Source organism: Alternaria ventricosa (genome assembly GCF_023758065.1).
Source record: "Alternaria ventricosa strain BMP 2768 chromosome Unknown scaffold_37, whole genome shotgun sequence".
NCBI lineage: Eukaryota > Fungi > Ascomycota > Dothideomycetes > Pleosporales > Pleosporaceae > Alternaria > Alternaria ventricosa.
Window position 1 is genome coordinate 141,287 of NW_026055717.1, and position 20,815 is coordinate 162,101.

Consider the following 20,815-nt stretch of genomic DNA (forward strand, 5'->3'; position numbering starts at 1 on the left):
GCTATGTCACAGTCGGTTTGCGGTTATGGGTGCGGTATCGCATCACGAGATCTCCAGGTTGGGACGACGCTGCTATGGTGGCCTCACTTTTACTGTTTACTTGCTATTGCGCTTTCGTAATGGCCATCACCTTTCGCAGCATGGACCGAAAACTCTTTGGCGAAGAGGATATCCACGTAACCTTAATTGTGAGTATGCCTCCAGACTTACCATTCCTCACAGTGCTAATTAGATTGCAGTTCATTCAACTTTCCGAAGTCTTTTACGTCCTAACGACGAGCTTTCTCAAAGTCTCGCTAGGTCTCTTTTTCCTAAGAGTCCTTACAAAGAGATGGCAAAGGCATCTATTCCACGTGGTTCTCGTCATCAGCGCAACATACGGCCTCTACTACGTTCTGATCATCATTTTTCATTGCGGCGATCCAACACGCCTCGCGGATAACCTGCGATCACCGTCATCGCCCAACTGCTTGCCATCTGTTCTTGTTCTCACCTCCGGGTATCTCTATGGCATAATCAACGTAATCGCTGATTGGACGTTCGTATTGGTACCGATCTCCGTCCTACTGGATAGTGACCTCGATCGAAGGAGTAAGATCAGCGTTAGCATGGTTATGGCATTGGGTGCAGTGGGCAGTGTGAGCTCGATCCTCAGGATGGTCTACCTGAAGGGACTGGGCTACAATGGGCCAGGTTTACATGGTGGGTTTTTCTTCACCTACATGCGATCATTCGAGCATGTACTAACAACTATCTAGTCGACGCCGTCAAAGCAACAATATGGGCGACCGCCGAGCCGGGCACAGGCATAATCGCCGCCTCAATCGCCATCCTTCGCCCGCTGTTCCGCAAAATCGCTTCAGATGTTCGGTCAAAGGCGTCTTCTTACTCCAACTCACGCAAAGGGTCCCTACAGCCTGACGACTCCATTGCGTTGAGGAGCCAAGATATGGTTGCGCAGGAGATGAAGAATAACAAGAAGCACAGCGTGTACAGAGTCAGCGAGGATCTGGATCCGTGGAGTCCAACGATTGTTGCCACGGCGGATGTGCAGAGGATGATTGTAGTGAAGGGGAGGATGAGCCCAGCTCCAGGTGCACCACCAACGAGAGAAGATAATATGATATAATGCATTGAACTGCGATTACGCGTATATTATATATTAAAAGTTTCACAGAAGACCCAGGAGGACTCAATGTGCTGTCAGTGATTCAAAATATTACTTTATGATTAGGACCATCGTACCTCCTCGGCCCCAGATGTGTTGTCGTCTTGGACTATTGTCGATTCGATGTGGTATTCCAACCTGCAATTGATCTCTTGTCAGCTGACCAGACAAGGGCGTATGGCTCAACAAAGGCCTCTCGAATGTTGATGGATGTCGCGGCGTTTATCATTACCTCGGCGCCCTGATGGCGTGGTGGAGTAGGGCCAACGGATGACGTGCCGAAAAAGGCAAAGGCGGGAGTGCGGCCCCAGGAACAGCGGAACATGGCGAGTTTGGAGCTTGGAATTGGTTATCCCAAGGTCACCAACCATGACATAACTACCCACCTAACCGCGCCATGCGTCCTTCGCAGCAAGAGACGACATGTGGAAACCGAACCTCCACGCCCAAAGAGGCACGATAGGACATCGCGTCGCCTGTATCTGCGCCCGCGCCCCCAGGCTGCCCCCGACCTATCACCACCCCCGCCAGCGACGCTGCTTCCACGAATACTTCATTACCCACATACCCTCGACGTCGCTGCATCCTGACTCGCGAGTCACCCAGCCTGCGCTGCACCACAAGCTCCCGCGCGACAAGAGCACGCCGTACAATGCGGACAAGTCGGGGCGGTCGCCGGCGGCCGTCGTGGGCACGTCGCGCGAGATGACCGTCGTCCGCATACCATTGAAGAGCGCAAAACACCATTTCGGCGTCTCCTTGTCGCGGGGGTCGCGGCCATACAACGAAGATGCGTTCCAGGCGGGCACCATTGACCTCCCCGCTTTCGCACGGCGGCGCCCCATCTCTCTGAGCAGAAAGGGACAAAGCGCAGACACCGAGGTCACACCAGACGTAGGCGCGAGTGGAGATCCACAGGTCTTCTACTTTGGCGTCTTCGATGGCCATGGCGGCGCTGAGTGCTCTGGCTTCCTGAGGGAGCAGCTGCACGACTACCTGGAGAAGGCGACCAAGCAGTTTGAGCTCACGAGCAGCCTTGCACGGGAGAGGACCGAAACCCAGTCTGGCAACCCAAAGGCCAAGGGCGAGGCTTCTTCTGGCGACCGAAGGCAGAGGGACAAGGAGAGCCTGAATGCTATAGAAACGCATACGCCACCGGGCACGACCGCTATGAAGCCGCCACAACCTGGGAGCAAAGACCAGCTGCCAACCGCCGGCTCCAAATCCATGGACGGTCCGATCGAGGGCGCTGCTCCAGTGCGACAGTCAGACAGTGTACGGAAAGCTGAAGAGCTCGAGCAGCAGCTGGTCAAGCAATGGAAGGAGCTCGTAGGCGGATACTTCAGACGCTTCAAGCCCGAGTACTTCTCCATGTCCGCAGGCGGACGCGGTCATCCTGCTGAGAAAGAAGTCATTGAGAAGCGTCACACCAGCAATCCAACAATACCTGAAGACGTCAAAGAAGGCATCGGAATCGAGACCGTCCTCGAATACGCCTTCCTCAAAGCCGACTACGACTTCGTCGCCGCCCAAGTCGGCAAGAAAGAAGAAGACCCCGTCCGCGCAGACAAAGCTCTAAACGACGACGACATCCTCGGGCAGCCCTCACGCCAAACCAGCACAAACATCGGCGGCACAAATCGCTTCAAAGGCGGCAGCACATGCAGCGTAGCCCTCATCTCGACACCCACGCCCTCACCCTTCTGGCACCCGTCCTCGCCATCTTCCCTCATAACCGCCCACGTCGGAGATACTAGGATACTTCTCTGCAACACCGCAACCGGCCTCGCCGTCCCCCTAACATCGAACCACCACCCCTCCCTCCCCGAAGAAGCAACCCGCCTCCGCCGCTTCGCCGCCTCCTTCGTCACCGACTCCTTCGGCGAAGAACGCATGTCTGGTCTCGCAAACACCCGTTCTTTCGGCGACATGGCACACAAACGCGTAGGCGTGAGCGCAGAACCCGAGATCCGGCGTATAGAACTCTCGCCCGCGGAATACTCCTTCCTCATCTTGTGTTCAGATGGTGTGTCGGGTCATTTGTCAGACCAGGAGATTGTGGATATTGTTAAAGAGGCCAAGACGCCGGAACAGGCGGCGAGAGATGTTGTGGCTTTTGCGACGGAGACGAGTACGGGGAGTGAAGGGGCGGATAATGCGACGGGGTTGGTTGTTAGGTTGGGGGGTTGGGAGAGGAGGGGCGAGGGGGGATTGGGGAGTCTGGGGACGAAGGAGATGAGGGATTGGAGGAGGCAGGAGGCGGAGAATCCGAGGGCTAGTGGGAGGATGTGATGATACTGCTTTCTGAGAAGGGGTTCGTTTCTGTTGGTGAGACTGCGGTGCATGATAGATGCTCTTTGGGGATATAGCAGGTGGGTTAGATGCATTGTATATAGGACTACTATAATGATCCTTGTATGAAGAAGCTTGTCTTTCGTCAAATTCATCATGGGCCCGTTCTGAGACACGATGTCGCGTATGTCTTCCTCGCAACTTGTAGCTGTAGGGCATGTCTCAGAGAGAACAAGCTTATTTGTACTTATTGGTACTTGTCAGGGGACATAGTTCAAGCCTAGTTAAACCCTCTTCCAGTAGCACCAAAGAGCTTTCGCCAGATAGGACTGGTAAGAGCAACTCTGCCCCCTCGAAAGATGAACAGTCGGACACGTGAGCATTTAAATTTGGCACACACTCGTCCATGAGCCCATACCCAAGCAAAGAGTCGTTCCCCGTAACCCTCTCTAGGCGTCCAGATGTAGGCTCAGCTGTAGGCTGCCGTCGCTACCAACTACCTTAAGGACATACACGATGTAGGCTGCCGCGATGACTGGGAACTTCCAAGATGATGATGTTCGCGTACTAGAGTTCTGCATCGATGCGATTCGTCATGATGCGCGTGTATCGTCCAATAGCCTCGAGGTGATTGACGGGCTGCAGGTAGACGCTTGGCTTGGCTTCCAGACAGAACCACGGCGACGCGATGTAACAGTATTAAGAACTCAAGGTGCACAACGACTAGGCTGGATGTCATAACTCTATGCAGTGTCTGTGCAGGACGGTAGGACCCTCGTTCAGTGTCATGGCTCTCACAGGGCTGCATGCGGGAGGGCGAGCTCAATCTGGGGGGGAAAGCACGATGCGCAAGCGAGCCAATGCGCCGTTGCCAGGCGGGCGCCGCTCCTTCCTCCAACGAACCCATCGACGGTGCCTGAAGCAGCGGAAGAATAAATTTCTCCTCTCACCCTCGCCCTCACGACGCCGTCTCACTGTCAAACGCCGTGTTTGCCTGTTGCTTGCTGCTCTTTGACTGGCTGTCCTTACGCCCGTCTCCTTGCACCAAAGTCCGCACTGTTAGTGGGGCAGACCCTTTAGGAGGAAAACAACACGTGAACTAGGCCTGTCTACGCTCGACCTTCTTTCGCTTCAAATTCCCTCCCTACGACGGACGCCCTCCGCAACCTCACCACTCCCTGCCTTCCTGCCGCACCACCTTCTGCTTCTCCCGCCACCGCGGCCCTTTAATTCTTCCCACCGCCAGATACCCCGCCTGAATCTTTGAAGCACCCTTCAGCAGTCATGGATATCAACCAGGTGTTGGAGGGGACCTACTCCGCCGGTATGCTGCCTTTGCTGAGACCCGCACTTTTCTAGAAGCTCGACTGACCCTTCTGCAGACGCTAGCATCCGTAACAGCGCCGAGCAACAGCTCATCCAGGCTGCCGACTCCGACTTTGTGAGTCCCCCGCTGCCAGAAGGCTGCATGCCCCCCGAGACATAGCCAGAACATATCCACTAACGTCTATCCGCAGCCTCAATACCTCACCGTCCTCGGCGGCGAACTCGCAAATGAACAAGCCGCGCCCCAGATCCGACAGGCCGCCGCCCTGGCCCTGAAGAACGCCTTCACCGCTCGCGAGTATGCCCGGTTACGTCAGGTCCAAGAACGATGGCTCAGCCTCGACACCCAGATCAAGCAGCAGGTCAAGGACATGGCCCTGCGGACTCTGGCCACACCCAACAAGAATGTAGGCTCCGCCGCCGCACAGTTCATCGCCTCCGTGGCTGCTATCGAGATACCCCGCAATCAATGGCCGGAGCTCATGACCTCGCTCGTCGAGAGTGTCGGTCAGGGCAGCGACGCCCAAAAGCAATCTTCGCTTACCACAATCGGTTTCGTGTGTGACACAGACGATGTAGAGTTGAGGGACGCGCTAGCACAGCACTCCAACGCTATCCTGACGGCTGTCGTCCAGGGTGCCCGCAAGGAGGAGGCCAACAACGACGTCCGCGTAGCCGCCATCAACGCGCTCAGCGACTCGATCGAGTTTGTACGCTCCAACTTCGACAATGAGGGCGAGCGCAACTACATCATGCAGGTCATCTGCGAAGCCACACAAGCGGACGACAGCCGCATCCAGCAGGGCTCGTACGGATGTCTCAACCGCATCATGGGTCTGTACTACGACAAGATGCGCTTCTACATGGAGAAGGCGCTCTTTGGTCTTACCATCCAAGGTATGAAGAGCGAGGAAGAAGATGTTGCCAAGCTGGCTGTCGAGTTCTGGTGCACCGTCTGTGAGGAGGAAATCGCTATCGAGGACGACAACAGCCAAGCCCAAGCCGAGGGCTCCACCGAACTCCGCGAATACTTCAACTTTGCCCGAGTTGCTACACAAGAGGTCGTGCCAGTGCTTCTCGAGCTTCTCGCCAAGCAAGACGAGGATGCCGACGACAACGAGTACAACACCTCCCGCGCAGCATACCAATGTCTGCAGCTCTGGGCACAGTGTGTCGGTAGCGGCGTTATGCCTCCAGTCCTTGCTTTCATCGAGAAGTACATCCGCTCAGAAGACTGGCACTACCGTGATGCGTCCGTCTCCGCCTTCGGTGCCATCATGGAGGGTCCCGAGGAGAGTGTGCTAGACCCCATTGTCAAGCAAGCTCTGCCTACTTTGATTGGAATGATGGACGACCAGAACATCCACGTCAAGGACTCTGCCGCATACGCCTTGGGCCGCATCTGCGAGGCTGTTCCCAGCGCACTCGACGCACAGCAGCACCTGCCTCCCCTGATCGGAGCTCTCTTCAACGGTCTCGCCAGCAACCCTAAGATGGCCGCATCGTGCTGTTGGTCGCTGATGAACTTGGCTGACAGGTTCGCCGGAGAGCCCGGTTGCACAACCAACCCATTGTCGCCCCACTTCGCCCAGAGCGTGCAGAGCCTCTTGCAGGTCACCGAGCGCGCTGATGCCGACAACACTCTCCGCACAGCCGCATACGAAGTACTCAACTCTTTCGTCAACAACGCCGCTGGTGACAGCGTTCCCCTGGTCAACGAGCTCGCCAACGTCATTCTGGAGCGTCTGGAGAAGTCCATGGCACTCCAATCGCAGGTTGTCAACGTTGAGGATAAGCTGACTCTCGAAGAGATGCAGACTAGCTTGGCTAGTGTTATCATGGCCATCATCCAGCGCATGGAGAGCGACATCAGGCCCCAGGCCGACCGCATCATGCAGGCGCTGCTGAGTCTGCTTTCGTCTCTGCCTCCCAAGTCCAGTGTTCCAGACACTGTCTTTGCCGCCATTGGTTCGATCGCGACGGCTCTCGAGGAGGACTTCCAGAAGTACATGGAGGCTTTCTCGCCATTCCTTTACAACGCCCTCAACAACCAGGAAGAGCCCGCACTCTGCTCCATGGCCATCGGACTGGTTTCCGATATCACCCGATCTCTGGGCGAGAACGTCCAGCCATTCTGCGATGCGTTCATGAACTCTCTTCTTCACAACCTGCGCAGCCCTCAACTTGGCAACCAGCTCAAGCCAGCTATCCTGCAATGCTTCGGTGACATCGCACATGCCATCCACGGCGCGTTCGAGACTTACCTAACCGTTGTTGCCCAAGTGCTTCAACAAGCTGGACAAGTCACATTGACCACTGAGGGCAACTACGAGATGATCGACTACATCACCTCCCTCCGTGAGGGTATCATGGATGCCTGGGATGGATGTATCGTTGCCATGAAGAGCAGCAACAAGAGTAAGTTTTGTAATCTAAGACGTTGATCACACACTAACAACTACAGCTCAACTCATCGTCCCATACCTTGACTCCATCTTCGACCTTCTCCGCACTATCCAAGCAGACAGCAACCGCACTGAGGCTCTCCTCCGATCTTCGTGCGGTGTTATCGGGTATGTACAGGCGTCCCTCTCCCAACATATCCCACTAACATTTTTCAGTGACCTCGCGGATGCGTTCCCAGCTGGTGACTTCCGGGAGTACTTCCGTCACGAGTTCCTCACCGCAATGGCGAGGGAGACACGCGCAAACCAAGACTTCAGCGGCCGAACCCGAGACACTGCTCGATGGGCACGTGAACAGATCAAGCGTCAAGTCGGTACGTCGCTCGGCTACAACCCCTACCTCCGCCCTGCTCCTCTCTAGTGAAATCGACATCCCCACCTTATATATATACTCCAGCCCACTGACTTCCCCTTCCCAGGCGGCAACCAAGGCGTAATGGCTTGATTGTCTTGATACCCGTTCCCTCCCCCAGCACTGCTTGAACCTTGTGTTGGCCAAGATGTTGGATAACCTCTCTGGAGGTACCGTCTAGCATGTGGCTAAAACATAGGTTCTAGCTCCCCCTCGCGTATCCCAGCACCTCGAAGCACAGTACGGAGCCCATCCGTTCGAAGAATGTCGTCGCGCACGGAACTTCGCTCCCCCTGGGTCATCGGTCTACGTCCCTCGCAGTTACCCGGAAATCCTTGATAGAGCAACGTCGTCGCATACGTCCCAATTCGGAGGAGGCGGAGTCGCCTCGACGCAAAACGGTCGTTTCCTTGCATTTGGGTATTGGGAATTGGTTAACGGTGTCTCAACCTATCGTCCACCCATGGAAAAGATTCCAGGTGGCTGCGGCCATCCCGATATTGCCTGAAGTCGACACGAAACGAATCCAGCACCCCGACCCCGCGACTCCCGACCCCAGCACCAATGCGCATCCCCCCGTCGAACCCGAATCGCACAGCACCCTCTCCAACCCAATCATGTAGCACCAAAAGTCTTGTAAGGCAAAGCAAAAAGCTGTTATAGCTTTTCTTTCTTGCCAAGGAGAATAATAGATTCATTCCCATCCACCCTTTTTTGTACACTCACTTCTTCTTTCTCTCCCCTTCGGGGCCTTCGGGGCCTTCAACTTCCCAATCATAACATTGGAACTAGGCGTTTATACCACTGTGACTACTTTGATGTTTGAAGTGGTCTTGTGGCTGTGGAATGGATATACTTGCTGGCCGGTGGTTTATAGTTGTAATGATTACTGCGTAGACTTGATGCTGATGTGTTCGCTGTGATAGTTGGCCATGCCTTGATGGTTTGTGATGTAACCTGTCGTGATGACAATACAATGGTTTCACGAATAAGTGTTAAGAATCAAGACCTGTCTACAGGACGCTACATCGCAACGTAACGTATCCTCCCTTCCCTATCTCAATTGTCTCACCGTCGCTTGCCATCACGCGTACTAAGCTGAGAAATAGTGTTGCAAAAATACAGAAGACTAGCTCGCAAGCCGCAATCACCGCGCATCTACGCACACACTTGTCCATCCACCTCTCTCTCCCACTAACACATAGTTCGCGAGTACTGGCAAAAAATCCGGTTCAAATGCTAAAAACATACAACAGCTGACAGTCAGCTCGGGCGGCTGGGTAACCAGAAGGTCAAACCAACAAGCCTCGAGGTTTCGATGCGGACAGCCATGACACCCTACAACACATATCTAAAATACATATTTTCGCCATCCGTCAAATCCATAAACGCCATCTTATCCCTTTCTTCCTCATCCACACTCATCGTCTCTCTCCTCTTGTTCTCCCTCTGCAACACGGCATATAGCGCCATCGCGGACGTGATCGTGATACAGTAACAGATGATTAGACCCGTCCACAACCTAGGATAATGTGCACCCTTCTCTTGGCTCCTGATAAGCAGTGGACCGACGATGTTGCCAACGCAGTATGCTACGAAGACCGTGCCGGCCATGGCGCTCTTCTTCGTTGCGCCACTGACGTTGGACATGGCTATGACGATTGTCTGGCTGACTACTGCGCCAAAAGTGCCGATGATGCTGTAGCCCGCGACAGGCGTGGGCGCATGATACGTCCACTCCGACTTCCAGATCATGGCGCAGCCTGCGATGACGGGGAGGCAGTTTACGATGAGAAGAATGATTCGGATGTTGGGTATGCGCGAGGACAACCAGCCGCAGAGGAGAATGGTAACAAGACAAATAAATCCGAGGGGAAATTGCCAGAGTATGGATGCGAGAGGTGACCAGCCGAATGTGTTTACGATAAGCGGCCCGAAACCAGATACCGCACCGTTGACGGTGTACGCTGACCCCATGAGCAGGAAGACGAGGTAGAACTTCACATCCGTGACGCACTCCCTGAGTTGATACATCTTAATCTTCTGGCACCGCACACCTGTCGCACCCTTCCTCAGTCGCTCAACAGCAACAACGCGTTCGCTCTTCGTAAGGAACCAGGCTTCGGCGCATGAGTTTGGGACAAAGAAGCAGAAGCATCCGAAGAGGAAGGTCAGACAGCCGGCGAGGAGGTAGATGTACTGCCAGCGTCTCAACGCACCGGATATGATTTGTGCAAACCCGTAGTTCAGCGCGCCGCCGATGATGGTGAAGAGACCTGTGCTGCTGAACCACCAGCTTTGTCGCACGGATTGTTCGCGCTGCGTGTAGTAGCTGCTTACTATTGTCATGAAGCCCGTTGGTATGATACTTTCCACGAAACCGAGGAAGAAACGTTGGACATACAATCCTCTGTAGTCCGTAACAGCGGCTGTCAACATGCAGATCAGACTCCAGAGTAAGACGACGGCGCCGAGTATGCGGCCAAGGTTGAAGCGTTGCAAAGCAAAAGTAAGTGGGTAAAGCCCTGCGAGCATGCCGAAGTAAAATAACGAGGTAGCCCATGAGAGACGCGTCGTAGAGATTACTGCTGGGGAAGTCGATGTAGCGGGGGAGAGGGTTTGGGTGAGATGTAGGTCGGTTGTCATGCCGAAGAGGGCGGCAGAACCGAGGATAGCTTTGTCGTAGTATACTAGACCATAGCCTGGGGGATGGATGTTAGAATGATGAAATGCGATGATTTGGAATTTGAGATGGATGGAATGGATGAGGCTGGTGGTAGTGGTGATGGTGAGATGAACATACCAACGATCATTGCGGGGATGAGAAACCAGTCTATCTTCCGGAGAACTTTTGCTTCGACCGTAGAGTCAATGTCTTGGGCGCGTTCGCCGACGAGGTTGATTGCTATATCTTTGTCGGTGGACGTCGCGTCCAAGGCTGTTTCGGCGTCATGGCGAGGAGATAACGCCGTCGCTTTTTCGTCTTGCTGGGCAGTCACCATGTTGAAGTCGCTGTCGCGATTCCAGATCCGGAGCTAAGAATAGGCGATGAGAGAATTAGAGGAAGAAATGAAGTTGATGATTTCACATCGCTTGACTCTACACGCACGGCTTGGATATCCACGGGATGCCACATAAACACTAGCGTCACGTCAATCCAGCATGCCAAACCTCTGCAAGCTGCAAGCGAAGCCGGCGGCCAATCCATGGCCCTGGGCACGCCATCTGCGCACAATTGTGATTGGCGGGCGCTGGACATGCCGCGTGAACTGGCAGAAGTTGGGATGAATTGCACGGGTTGACTATGAACGCTAGTACCCTTCAGGTTTAGTGGCACGATGACATAATCGTGAAAAACTTTCCCTTGCTCACGCCGCGCTTTCTTCCGCCTACCCCAACCACAACCGGTGCCACCATCACCACGCGCGTGTGAAGTGTGTGTACTCATGTCGTGCACACCTTACTACACGCCCACCGTCATCGCTACCCTCACCAAATCGTGAAGCGATGCGCGCTGCCGACGCGAAGCTGGGAAGCCAAACGCGCGCACTTCTAGTAGAACGGTCTCTTGCCTCGCTCAATCCGCTGTTCCATCAGCAGATTTCGAGCTGGATACACACAACACTTTCTCTTTTCTTTCTTCGAGGAAGAGAGGTTGTGTGTATGAGACAAGAGTAAATGCGACGATCTTTGAGTACGGAACCGCCTGAAACCATGTGTCGGACCTCTGTAATTTATCTGTCGGGACATATTTGCGTTGTGAGTGCTTTGCTTCACAGTCTGATCATATCGAAACTCTGGATCTGTAGCACGCAACCTAGGGCAAAGATGTACACCCTGGAGCCTACGTTGACGTTAGGTCAACCACTTTACAGGTTTTCGCTTTAATGTAGTCTGCAGACTTGCTTAGTTTTTCTTGTATAAGGTGATAGTGAGGTGCCTTTAGGCGCTTGAACTGCAATGCTTTGTTTTGGAGTCGCTAGACGTTACACTGTGGTGCTTCTCGATGTGATGTGCTATACTAAGCGGAACTCTCGTACGTCATTGGACTCAAAGAAATGTCCTAGGATCTCCTCAGGAACATCCGCCCATCGATTGGAAGGCCAGTTCTCCATACCGCTGCTCCGGGGACTGCTGTAAAGTATTCCGCAAGTGCCAACGAACGAGTATTCCTCCGTGTTGGATCCTACCATAGGACGAAGCAGCCAGAGATGATTGGCTCCTTTCAATAGGACTAGTACATCTCCCTCCATAGGCTGTTCATCATCCCTTTCCAGAGACACTATGAGGCCTCGTGAAGTCGCGAAGCATACGTAATCTCCGATCGTGCGTGTGACTTTCATCCATAGGTCTTCATTAGACATTTTGCCTTGAGTATCTGAAGATGCAAATGCAGACGCGTTTTCATCAGGGGCTCCTTGGAATTCGCTCTCGTGAAACTCAGAATGGCCTGAATAGTTGGATTCAAAAACGATTCCTCCTACGAAATCATGCTTGTCAACCTGCGTTTGTTCGCAATAATGCTCCAAAAAGTGGTCAAAACGATTGATGGCGTTTGAGCGTTCCTCTTTGGACCCATCGCCGCAACTGTAGTCAAGCACCAGCACTACATCTCCTAAGTGAGCCCCTCGCGTGAAGCAAACCCGGCCATCATCCGAGACGCTTACATCCCGATTCACTGACAACGTAGCTTCCCCAAGAGGCCTGAGGGACATTTCCGATGAACCATAATCTGGGACCCAACTGGGCACTCCTTTGAGTCCATGACGCTTCCGAGGGATGATAGTAAGATCTCCCGTATGGCGTAGTATAAGTCTAGTGTATTGATGAAAGACATCCTCGAATGGCAATGTGTAGTCCGGGGCAAGGTTTCGGGGGAATATCATGATACCACTAAGGGAAATCATCCCGTAAAGATAGTCATGAGGGATTGTAGCCTCAAATCTTGCAAACATGACGGACAGCACAGCTTTGAGTAGAAACGCAAGCAGTTTGGTTCTCAGGAATTCCTGCGCAACCGCAGGCATTTCCCATAAATCTTCAGCATCACTGGTCCAATCTTTGAAGATACTTGCTGAATGTACAGGTCTGCCTTCGTCTGTAATACTGGATTCGGACAAGCATTGGTCATAATCTCCATCTGCCACCTCGTTCTGAGATGCAACAGGAAGAGAACCTGATCTCGTTGCAGATCTTTCCTCAAAGATACACTGTATCGTTTGCCGAAGGGCCAAAGCAATAATGAAGTGAATTAGCGGTCGTTCCACAATTAATTCAGGTGCGTCGATCACAAGGTCATGGCAATGACTTTGGAATGTAGCAAAGCAGGCACTTGTAAGGTGCTCGTAGTCACACCAGCATGATCCTGCTAGAACACAGGTGTCGCGTGACATCACTGTCTCTTGTATGACCCATATTCTCTCGAACCATGGCCGCCGACAAAGGCTCTTGTAGGCGTCTAGGATATGGGTAAGTTCGGTGCTGTTCAGGGCGTTGATAATGCGAGAGTAACTAGCAGGGGTCCAATCTTGATCCTGGAGATCATTGGTGTTCACTAGGTTTACGAACACCTGAACCGCGGTATCGTCTTCTCCGTTCTCTCCCAGCCATGCTAACACGAATTCTGCAGCTCCATAGATCGTGCTCATCCGAGGTACCTGCGCCGACTTTTCTGCATTATCTGACTGATTGATGCACAGTGCATCGATCCAGAACAGGGTGCTACTGTTGCGAAAGATATCGGGTGCGCGGGAAGGTTCTCCAAGCAAGGCCCTTAATTGTCGCAAAGCAGCGATGAGATTGATGGTCCTTTGCGCTGGCTGACCATCGAGAAGTAATTCCTCCGTGCAGTTGGATGCCCCCCACGCATACGACAACGCAATGAAAGGTGGTATTTGCACAGTTGATGCTTCGCCTGGATCGCCTAGCGATGATGATGTGCCCGAGGGTCGTGGGTCATACAACTCTTGATGTAGTAATTTCGGTAGCGGTCTACCCGAAAACCATGCTTCCACTACGTCGACTTCAGCGTTAGGCAGCGGTAGATATACCAGATCGCATCGGATGGGATCTGTCCAGGCACCAGGCTGAATCCTCACGAAGCGGACTTCGTCGCCCACGAGCGGTCGGTAAACACTCTCCATGTGGTTGCTGTGAGATTCGAGGTTGAAAGATGCGTTGCTGTGTGATGAGGTGCAGAAGTGTCAGATGGTGATGAGGGAGTGTTGCCTACAGCTCACAAGGCTATTGCAGGATTCTGAGCGTTCAAGATCCTCGGGTTTGGGGGCTGTGCCACGCGAGATGCAGTCAGCACGCCGTTGCCCAATGGCATACATCTGCTGCCGCATGACCTTTCTTCTTCATCCACGAAAGTATCCAGTTATGGTGCCACGGATGTGACTGAGGGTCTGCTTATTTCTAGAGCGCTCGTTGCTAACATTGGGATGCGCAGCCATGGCCAGAAGCAGACAGATCGGATTTGTCGCGAAGTAAATGTTCCAAGGGCGACGCTGTCTCGACCTTACTACCACCTCATACAAGAAAAAAGTTGAACAGGCCTAGGGCCTACATCGACGTTAGGTTACCTAAGTTGCGCGTTTTCGTGTTACTGTAGGCTGCAAACGTATTTTGTCTCTTCCTGGGTCGACGTGCTACTGGAGGAAAGTAGCAACGGAATATCATGTGGCGACGGGATCGGAGGAATGCCCCGTGCATGTTGCCAAGGCGCTAGACCCAATGGAACACGGGCGATTTCACGTTTAGAAGCTCACAAGCCGCAGATACCTTGCACGATAATTCCTTCGAACGCTGCTCTCCCAGCAATTAATTCAATATAGAAGTAAACAAAAGTATTCCGGTTTCTCTAAAGACGCCAGTACCATTCAATCAACACCACACGGACATCCTCAAGAGCTAGCCTACGAGAAGAAGGAACGACAGAACAACATCAATCTGGATCCCGAGAGGATGAGGACTAGATCGCAGTACTGCAGATATGCATACTCAGCGCCGCACTGCGGCTAGCGGCACGCTGCGAAGGATGCTCGCGCTCCGCCTAAAGAGTCCTCGGAGCCAGCGTCAAAAGACCGGGGTTAGAGTAATACCCAGGGAATCCTCCCATGTTGAGAAGGATTTCAAAAGATAGCGTATGGGTACATGTACCGGAAACCAATCAATACGGCTACACTCAAGGCTAGAATGCTGTGCGGCAGGTAGCGCCCTGACCACGTGATGTCGATTACTCGAGAACGCGACGGTGATATGAATCCGCGTTCTCGCGTAGGTACGTCTGCGACTTGGCACCTTCTTTACCAGTCTGGTCTGTTGAAGTTTCTTGGTTCAAAGTATAAATTTGGTCTCCCTTGTGGCCAGATAAATGCAGATACACCCACATTATAGCATCATGAAGCTCTTCCATGTGTTGCTAGCGGCTCTAGCCAGTACTGCCAGCGCAGAGAGCAAGGATAAACCTAATGAAGTAGACTCCCTAGCTGTCGAAAGTCTACATCGAATGCAGGCCTACTACTCAGAGAACTCATTACCGAGCCCAGGAACATGCACACTGGACAAAGTAGCCGTTCGTCGAGACTGGTGAGTGAGATGCACACCGTCCCATTGTGCTCCAGCTCACATACCCCAGGTCAGCCTTGAGTAAACACGAGAGGCGCAGCTACATCAAAGCTGTAAAATGTCTAGCAAAGCTACCAGCGAGAACACCCGCCGCCATTGCTTCAGGCGCCAAAAGCCGATATGACGACCTTGTGGTTACCCACATCCTGCAAGCGTTCACGATTCACGGAACGGCCAATTTCCTGACATGGCACCGATACTATACTTGGGCTTTTGAACAGATGCTGCGGAATGAATGCGGTTATAAAGGGTACCAGCCTTATTACAATTGGTATGTAAAATCAATCAAGACCCGTATGAGACCCATACTGACATCTACGCCAACATCAAGGGGCCACTGGGCAAACAACCCAAAAGCCTCCCCCTTCTTCGACGACAGCGACACCAGCATGTCAGGCGACGGCGCATACATCGCAAACAGAACTTCAGTCTGCTTCCCCTCAACCGAACAGTGCTACATCCAGCTTCAACCCGGAAGTGGAGGCGGCTGTGTAACATCCGGTCCCTTCAAAGAGTAACTACCCACCTCCCACCTCCCTTCACTCCACCAACACCCATCGCTAACACCCCCTCCAGCTGGAAGATCAACCTCGGCCCCCTCGCCGCCGTCTCCCTCCCCCCTCCGACCCCAAACCCTTCACCCGACGGCCTAGGCTACAACCCGCGCTGCCTCTCCCGCGACATCTCGCTCCAATCCTCCGCCGAAACCCGCGACTCCGTCGTCGCCGCCCTAATCAAAGATAACACCACCATAACCTCTTTCCAAACCGTGCTCGGCGGCGAATTCGTCCAAGGCAAAATGGGCCCCCATGTCGGCGGCCACAACACCATCGGCGGTGACGCAGGTTCCGATTTCATCAATTCGCCTGCGGATCCTGCGTTCTTTGCGCATCATGCTATGGTTGATAGGGTGTATTGGACGTGGCAGAATTTGGAGTTGGAGGGGAGGAGGGAGGCGATTGCGGGGGGGACGAGTGGGGTGGGGGATCCGGGGGAGCCAGGGACGTTGGAGGATGTTATTACGTTGGGGGAGTGGGTTGGGGTTGGGAATGTGACGATTAGGGAGGCGATGAGTACGGTTGGGGGGCCGTTTTGCTATGTTTACGCTTAGGGTTTGGGTATTGCGCTGCTAGGGCTTTGCTATATGAAAGTCTGATGAACGAGGCCAGGTCTTGTTACCGAGATGAGAAAAGTTGTAACACCTGGCCGAAATACAGCGCCTTAATAATCCCCTCGAGGTCCAAACCACCATAACAATCTTGTCTTAACCTTCCCTTCTTCAATCCCATCCTCTCACCACCCCCCATCCCAAGGAACCACAACCCCTCCCGCACTGCTCGCCTCCATATCACTCAAACCATTAAACTCCCAACTAACATCCACCCCATGCATCTTCCTAAACCTTGTTCTGGCATCTTTCGTCACAGGATCAACCTCGAGCTCATCCGGAAAAGTCTCAAGTAGCCTCTTGACGAATCTCTTGCCCGGTCGTACTATTGTGACAATCTTGATTTCCGTGTTGGGCGGCGGTGGAAGGGTCTCGGTTTTCGTTGTTTGGAGGGAAGACTTGCGGTCGCTGGAGGAGCCGGAGGGCTTAGCGGATGTGGTGTTAGCGACAGTATTTCTATCAGTGGGTCGCTCGGGGCCGACTTGATGTAATTCGCGTAGTCGTGTGCTGAACGATTCGGTGGGAGTGATGGAAGTGGAGGATACGGGGGATAGCGCAGACGGAGGTGGTTTAGTGTGTAGAACGTCGTGGAGTTGGAGGCAGAGCGATGTGACGACTTTGAAGCGGTTGGAGCGGATCATGCCGGAGTAGAGCTTGTTGGGGTCTGTGCTGTTTGTGGGGGTTGTAGGTGGTGGGGTTTGTTGAGCGGGCGGGTGTATGACTTGAACGGTGGGATTGTCCTGCTGGGCTTGGAGGTGTTGTGCTAGCGGACTGGGATTCGGTGGGTGGTTGTGCTGGCCGTGGGCGTGTGGTGCTGGCATTGCTTGTTGCTGATGCTCCCCATGGCCGCCGATGCCTAACGCTCCTTGCATGAATTGCGGGAACGGCATCGCGGGCGCCGGTGGAGGCGGAGGCGGAACTTGGTTCGCGTTGGCAGGAGTATGCGCATGGCCGCCTGTGCCACCGACGATTTGCACGCCGGCGGTAGTCATAACCTGGTTTATGGCGTTCTGGACATGTTGCTGTAGGGTGTGTATCTGATGTCCCACAGCATTCTGAATCGCCTGTGGGTGTCCCGCTGGTTGAGGTCCGAGCATTGGGCGTTGTATCCCAGCCAGTACGCCTGACATGAAGTGTGGACACATTCCCAATTTGAGGAATACCCAGAGACTCTTCAACTTAGGCAGATCAGCTCTTAGGCTCCTCTCTGCCTTCTTGCTTCCCATATATGCCGTCCATAATGGCAGGTCCTTGTCCTTTATGCGGATGTACACGCTCGTTATGTTTGCAGAGGCGGGAGACGTGACGACGCAGAAGATGTTGCAGTCGCTGGGATGTGTGAATAGAAACTTGTTCTGTGCATACAAAACAATGACAGCCTCGTCGTGAACCTGCCTGTTCGTCCGGAGAAGGTTCACGCTAACGTCGCGATGTTTGCTGTACACAGATTTGTGCGTGGCTCCAGGCCACAGGAACGGCGTGTTGGAAACCAGGGCATACGTGTAGACGCGATCGCGGAGCTCTCTCGGCAGAGACAAGAGCAGTGAGAAGCACGGGTCGGGAAGAACTTCGTGGGTCGGCATCTGAGAGGCTGTGGGCGTGGGGAGTGCGGCGCTACGCGAATGCGAGGAGTTGCGGAGGCGCGCTGGGCGGCTCGCTGATTGCGGCGGCGCGTCTATCATGGTGGTGTCGGAAGAGCTGCTGCTGTTGGAGGAGGAACGCGACCGCGAAGGTGTCGAAGTGCGCGAGGCCATCTCGTCCAACTTCGGACGGGCGCTTGCTGATAAATAGCCTGCTAGCCTGCTTGTGGGGCGGCGAAGCGATACGGCGGACGGTACGGGACGTTGGGCGTGATGGTAGTGGTACCGTGTTGCGTGCGATTGGCGAAGCGGGGCGTGCTATCGATGCCCAACAATGGCAGATGGGGGCAGAGAGGTCTTATAATCCTACGCGCCCTACGAGGCCGAGATTGAGGGGAAAGTGTTGAGCGGCTGTGACCTGTGCCTCATTCCTCCACTGCTGTGATCCCATCGTCCTCCAGCCGCTCACGCTATCGCCGAGGCTAGACCGGTGCCGATCAGCGTTTGTACCACCCAATAACCTGCATCATCATCCACTATAGCTATCCCAAGATCCGCATGTGCTCTTCCATCTATTTTGTCTTCTCACATGACCGAACTCTTCTAAGAAGTATCTTAATGTTATCGGTCCTTCAAAGGTAAATCATTTGCCTGGTTAGCTATCCCGCGGCGCTGGGTGGGGAACCGACCTTCAGCCTTCTTTTCATTGCGCATGTCGCGCTGTCATACAACATCAGAATCTTCCTATGATTCAATCGCGAGATCATGAGTACCCGAAACAATCTGTCTCAGCTTAGGCTGTGGTAAAGGTTAGCGACCACGTGATTATCTATGCCACTCATTAGCATTGTTGCGACGTGATATCGCATCTATCGCAACCTGAACTAGTTGCAAGCGCTGGTGGCGGCGTATCTGCTATACACGAGTTCTTCTGTCCGGCCAAGTCATACTGCGCAATGACATTGAGCGCCTACCGTCACGCCAATTCCTCAACTCCAAAGCTCTCCTCGGAAGAAGATGCCTGAGGCAACATTCAATACACCGGACCGTGCCGCTGGGGCTATGTGACCAGGGCTTACAGCACATCAGGATGGATGCACATGTGCTGCCTATGCGAACGATTGGATGAGCGGTTCGTTGGCGCCTGCAATGTCATGCGTTCGAAGAGTATTCGACGAGGCGAACGCTGTGTAACGTGCATCGTGCTGCGCCTCTAGGCACTTACCTGTGAGCTCAGCCATTGCCAGCCTTATTTATTTCTGCTCTCTCCCAGCCTTTCTGCTGCAAGGGTCTCATCATTGAGACTATTTCGCGTCTCCAACGTTTCGAGAGCGCAAGATGTCGGACCCGCAGGTGCAGCTGGAGTCCTTGCAAGATGTGTGGAACACATGTCAGGCGAACGATGATCAGAAGCATGTTTTGATCAAGGTAAGCAAGCCATCCCTTAAAGTTCATTCAGTCACTTACTTCCCATCCAGAATCTATTCACATATGTGAACGATCTCTCTGCTCGGTTATCAGAAGCTGAGTACGAACTTCGTGATCGAAAAGACGTGATCAAGTTGACACGCGATCGTATCGAAGAAGCCAAGAAGGAGATCCAAGTTTTGCGGGATGAGAAGGCTCGACATGCCTTCGCATCCGTTTTGATTGATGGTGATTGTATGCCGGTATGTCCACTCTCAGCAATCATCGACCCTCCCTAATGACTACTCTAGTTCAACGATGACCTTGTGAAATCCGGGCTGGAAGGTGGAAAGAGAGCAGCGGGATTACTCAAACAAGCTGTTGATGGAGAACTCCGATCATCTTTACCTGATGTAGCCCGACATGTTCAAATAACCATTCGTGTTTACGCGAACATGAAGGGTCTGGCCAAGACCTACAAAGACGCGGAGATTGTCCCGCAGGTAGCGTCGTTTGACGAGTTCGTGCGTGGTTTCAACATGGGCGATCCCATGTGTGATTATGTTGATGCTGGCAACGGCAAAGAGTGTTCGGATGAGAAGATCAAAGGTACGCAATACATCGCCCAGTCTTCACACGCAAACACTCATCTCTCAAAAGCAATGTTTCGGCACGACCTAGCGGACATGCACTGCCAGCAAATCCTCTTCGGTGGCTCAGCCGACAATGGCTATGCCCGCTTGTTGGGCCCATACAACGAAGACGACGCAGTACGAAGCCGTATCACCCTCTTGGAAGGCCCTCCGTTCGCCCGCGAGTTAGCTGCGATCAAGGACAGATACCACACTGTATCGTTCGAAAAGGTCTTTCGGAGCCAAATGTTGGTGGTCACCCCTAGGCGCGCAACGGTGTCTCTCCCGACTCCGCCGCGAACACCATCGACAGACTATGCGATGGCCGCTGCTCAGGTCCCAACAGGGCCTTCTTCATCTTCATCGTCTAAAGCCCAGAGCCCCGCTGTCACCAAGCAGCCTACCACAGCTGCTACAGTACTCCTTAACAAATTCGGCGAACGTGTGGACTCACCACTGACCTACACATCCAAAGACTTCATGGCGGTGAAAGGTCGCAAGCTCTGCAACCAGTTCTATTTGCTGGGGAAGTGTTCTTATCTGGAGAAATTTGGAAACTGTCAGCATCAGCACAGTGCTAAATTGAGTAATAAGCAGTTGGTGGCTTTGCGAGCTGTTGCTCGGTTGACGTTGTGTCAGGATGGAAGAGCTTGTAGAGACTCGGAGTGCATTTGTGGTCATCAGTGAACGATGACGGTTAGACTGGTGGTACGACCGTGATGCGTAGTATTGGGCGCTCAGCGAGAGTTTGAGGAAGTGGATGTCAATGTGAGCCCCGGTGAAATGCGTGAATTAG

General features: G+C 53.5%; 7 protein-coding genes across 7 annotated transcripts; 5 read left to right on the forward strand and 2 right to left on the reverse strand.

Annotated features, from left to right (window-relative positions):
* Positions 1-140: 140 nt before the first annotated feature.
* J4E93_010892 (uncharacterized protein) lies at positions 141-1,129 on the forward strand (the record flags this gene model as incomplete). The annotated part of the gene is made up of 3 exons (XM_049348768.1): positions 141-188; positions 240-702; positions 759-1,129. 3 exons carry the CDS (start codon positions 141-143, stop codon positions 1,127-1,129), a joined length of 882 nt encoding a protein of 293 aa, XP_049194109.1.
* Positions 1,130-1,591: 462 nt separating this feature from the next.
* J4E93_010893 (uncharacterized protein) lies at positions 1,592-3,460 on the forward strand (the record flags this gene model as incomplete). Its single annotated transcript, XM_049348769.1, has 1 exon — positions 1,592-3,460. One exon carries the CDS (start codon positions 1,592-1,594, stop codon positions 3,458-3,460), a length of 1,869 nt encoding a protein of 622 aa, XP_049194110.1.
* Positions 3,461-4,744: 1,284 nt separating this feature from the next.
* J4E93_010894 (uncharacterized protein) lies at positions 4,745-7,612 on the forward strand (the record flags this gene model as incomplete). The annotated part of the gene is made up of 5 exons (XM_049348770.1): positions 4,745-4,784; positions 4,843-4,901; positions 4,978-7,204; positions 7,251-7,359; positions 7,408-7,612. 5 exons carry the CDS (start codon positions 4,745-4,747, stop codon positions 7,610-7,612), a joined length of 2,640 nt encoding a protein of 879 aa, XP_049194111.1.
* A 1,329-nt stretch (positions 7,613-8,941) lies between these two features.
* Positions 8,942-10,605, reverse strand: J4E93_010895 (uncharacterized protein; the record flags this gene model as incomplete). The annotated part of the gene is made up of 2 exons (XM_049348771.1): positions 8,942-10,305; positions 10,407-10,605. 2 exons carry the CDS (start codon positions 10,603-10,605, stop codon positions 8,942-8,944), a joined length of 1,563 nt encoding a protein of 520 aa, XP_049194112.1.
* Positions 10,606-15,005: 4,400 nt separating this feature from the next.
* On the forward strand, positions 15,006-16,343 carry J4E93_010896 (uncharacterized protein; the record flags this gene model as incomplete). The annotated part of the gene is made up of 4 exons (XM_049348772.1): positions 15,006-15,193; positions 15,243-15,503; positions 15,564-15,746; positions 15,809-16,343. The coding sequence occupies 4 exons, from the start codon at positions 15,006-15,008 to the stop codon at positions 16,341-16,343; spliced, it is 1,167 nt and encodes a 388-aa protein (XP_049194113.1).
* A 182-nt stretch (positions 16,344-16,525) lies between these two features.
* On the reverse strand, positions 16,526-17,530 carry J4E93_010897 (uncharacterized protein; the record flags this gene model as incomplete). The annotated part of the gene is made up of 2 exons (XM_049348773.1): positions 16,526-17,422; positions 17,522-17,530. The coding sequence occupies 2 exons, from the start codon at positions 17,528-17,530 to the stop codon at positions 16,526-16,528; spliced, it is 906 nt and encodes a 301-aa protein (XP_049194114.1).
* A 1,788-nt stretch (positions 17,531-19,318) lies between these two features.
* Positions 19,319-20,390, forward strand: J4E93_010898 (uncharacterized protein; the record flags this gene model as incomplete). Its single annotated transcript, XM_049348774.1, has 5 exons — positions 19,319-19,408; positions 19,459-19,650; positions 19,699-19,996; positions 20,048-20,235; positions 20,286-20,390. 5 exons carry the CDS (start codon positions 19,319-19,321, stop codon positions 20,388-20,390), a joined length of 873 nt encoding a protein of 290 aa, XP_049194115.1.
* Between the last annotated feature and the right edge of the window lie 425 nt (positions 20,391-20,815).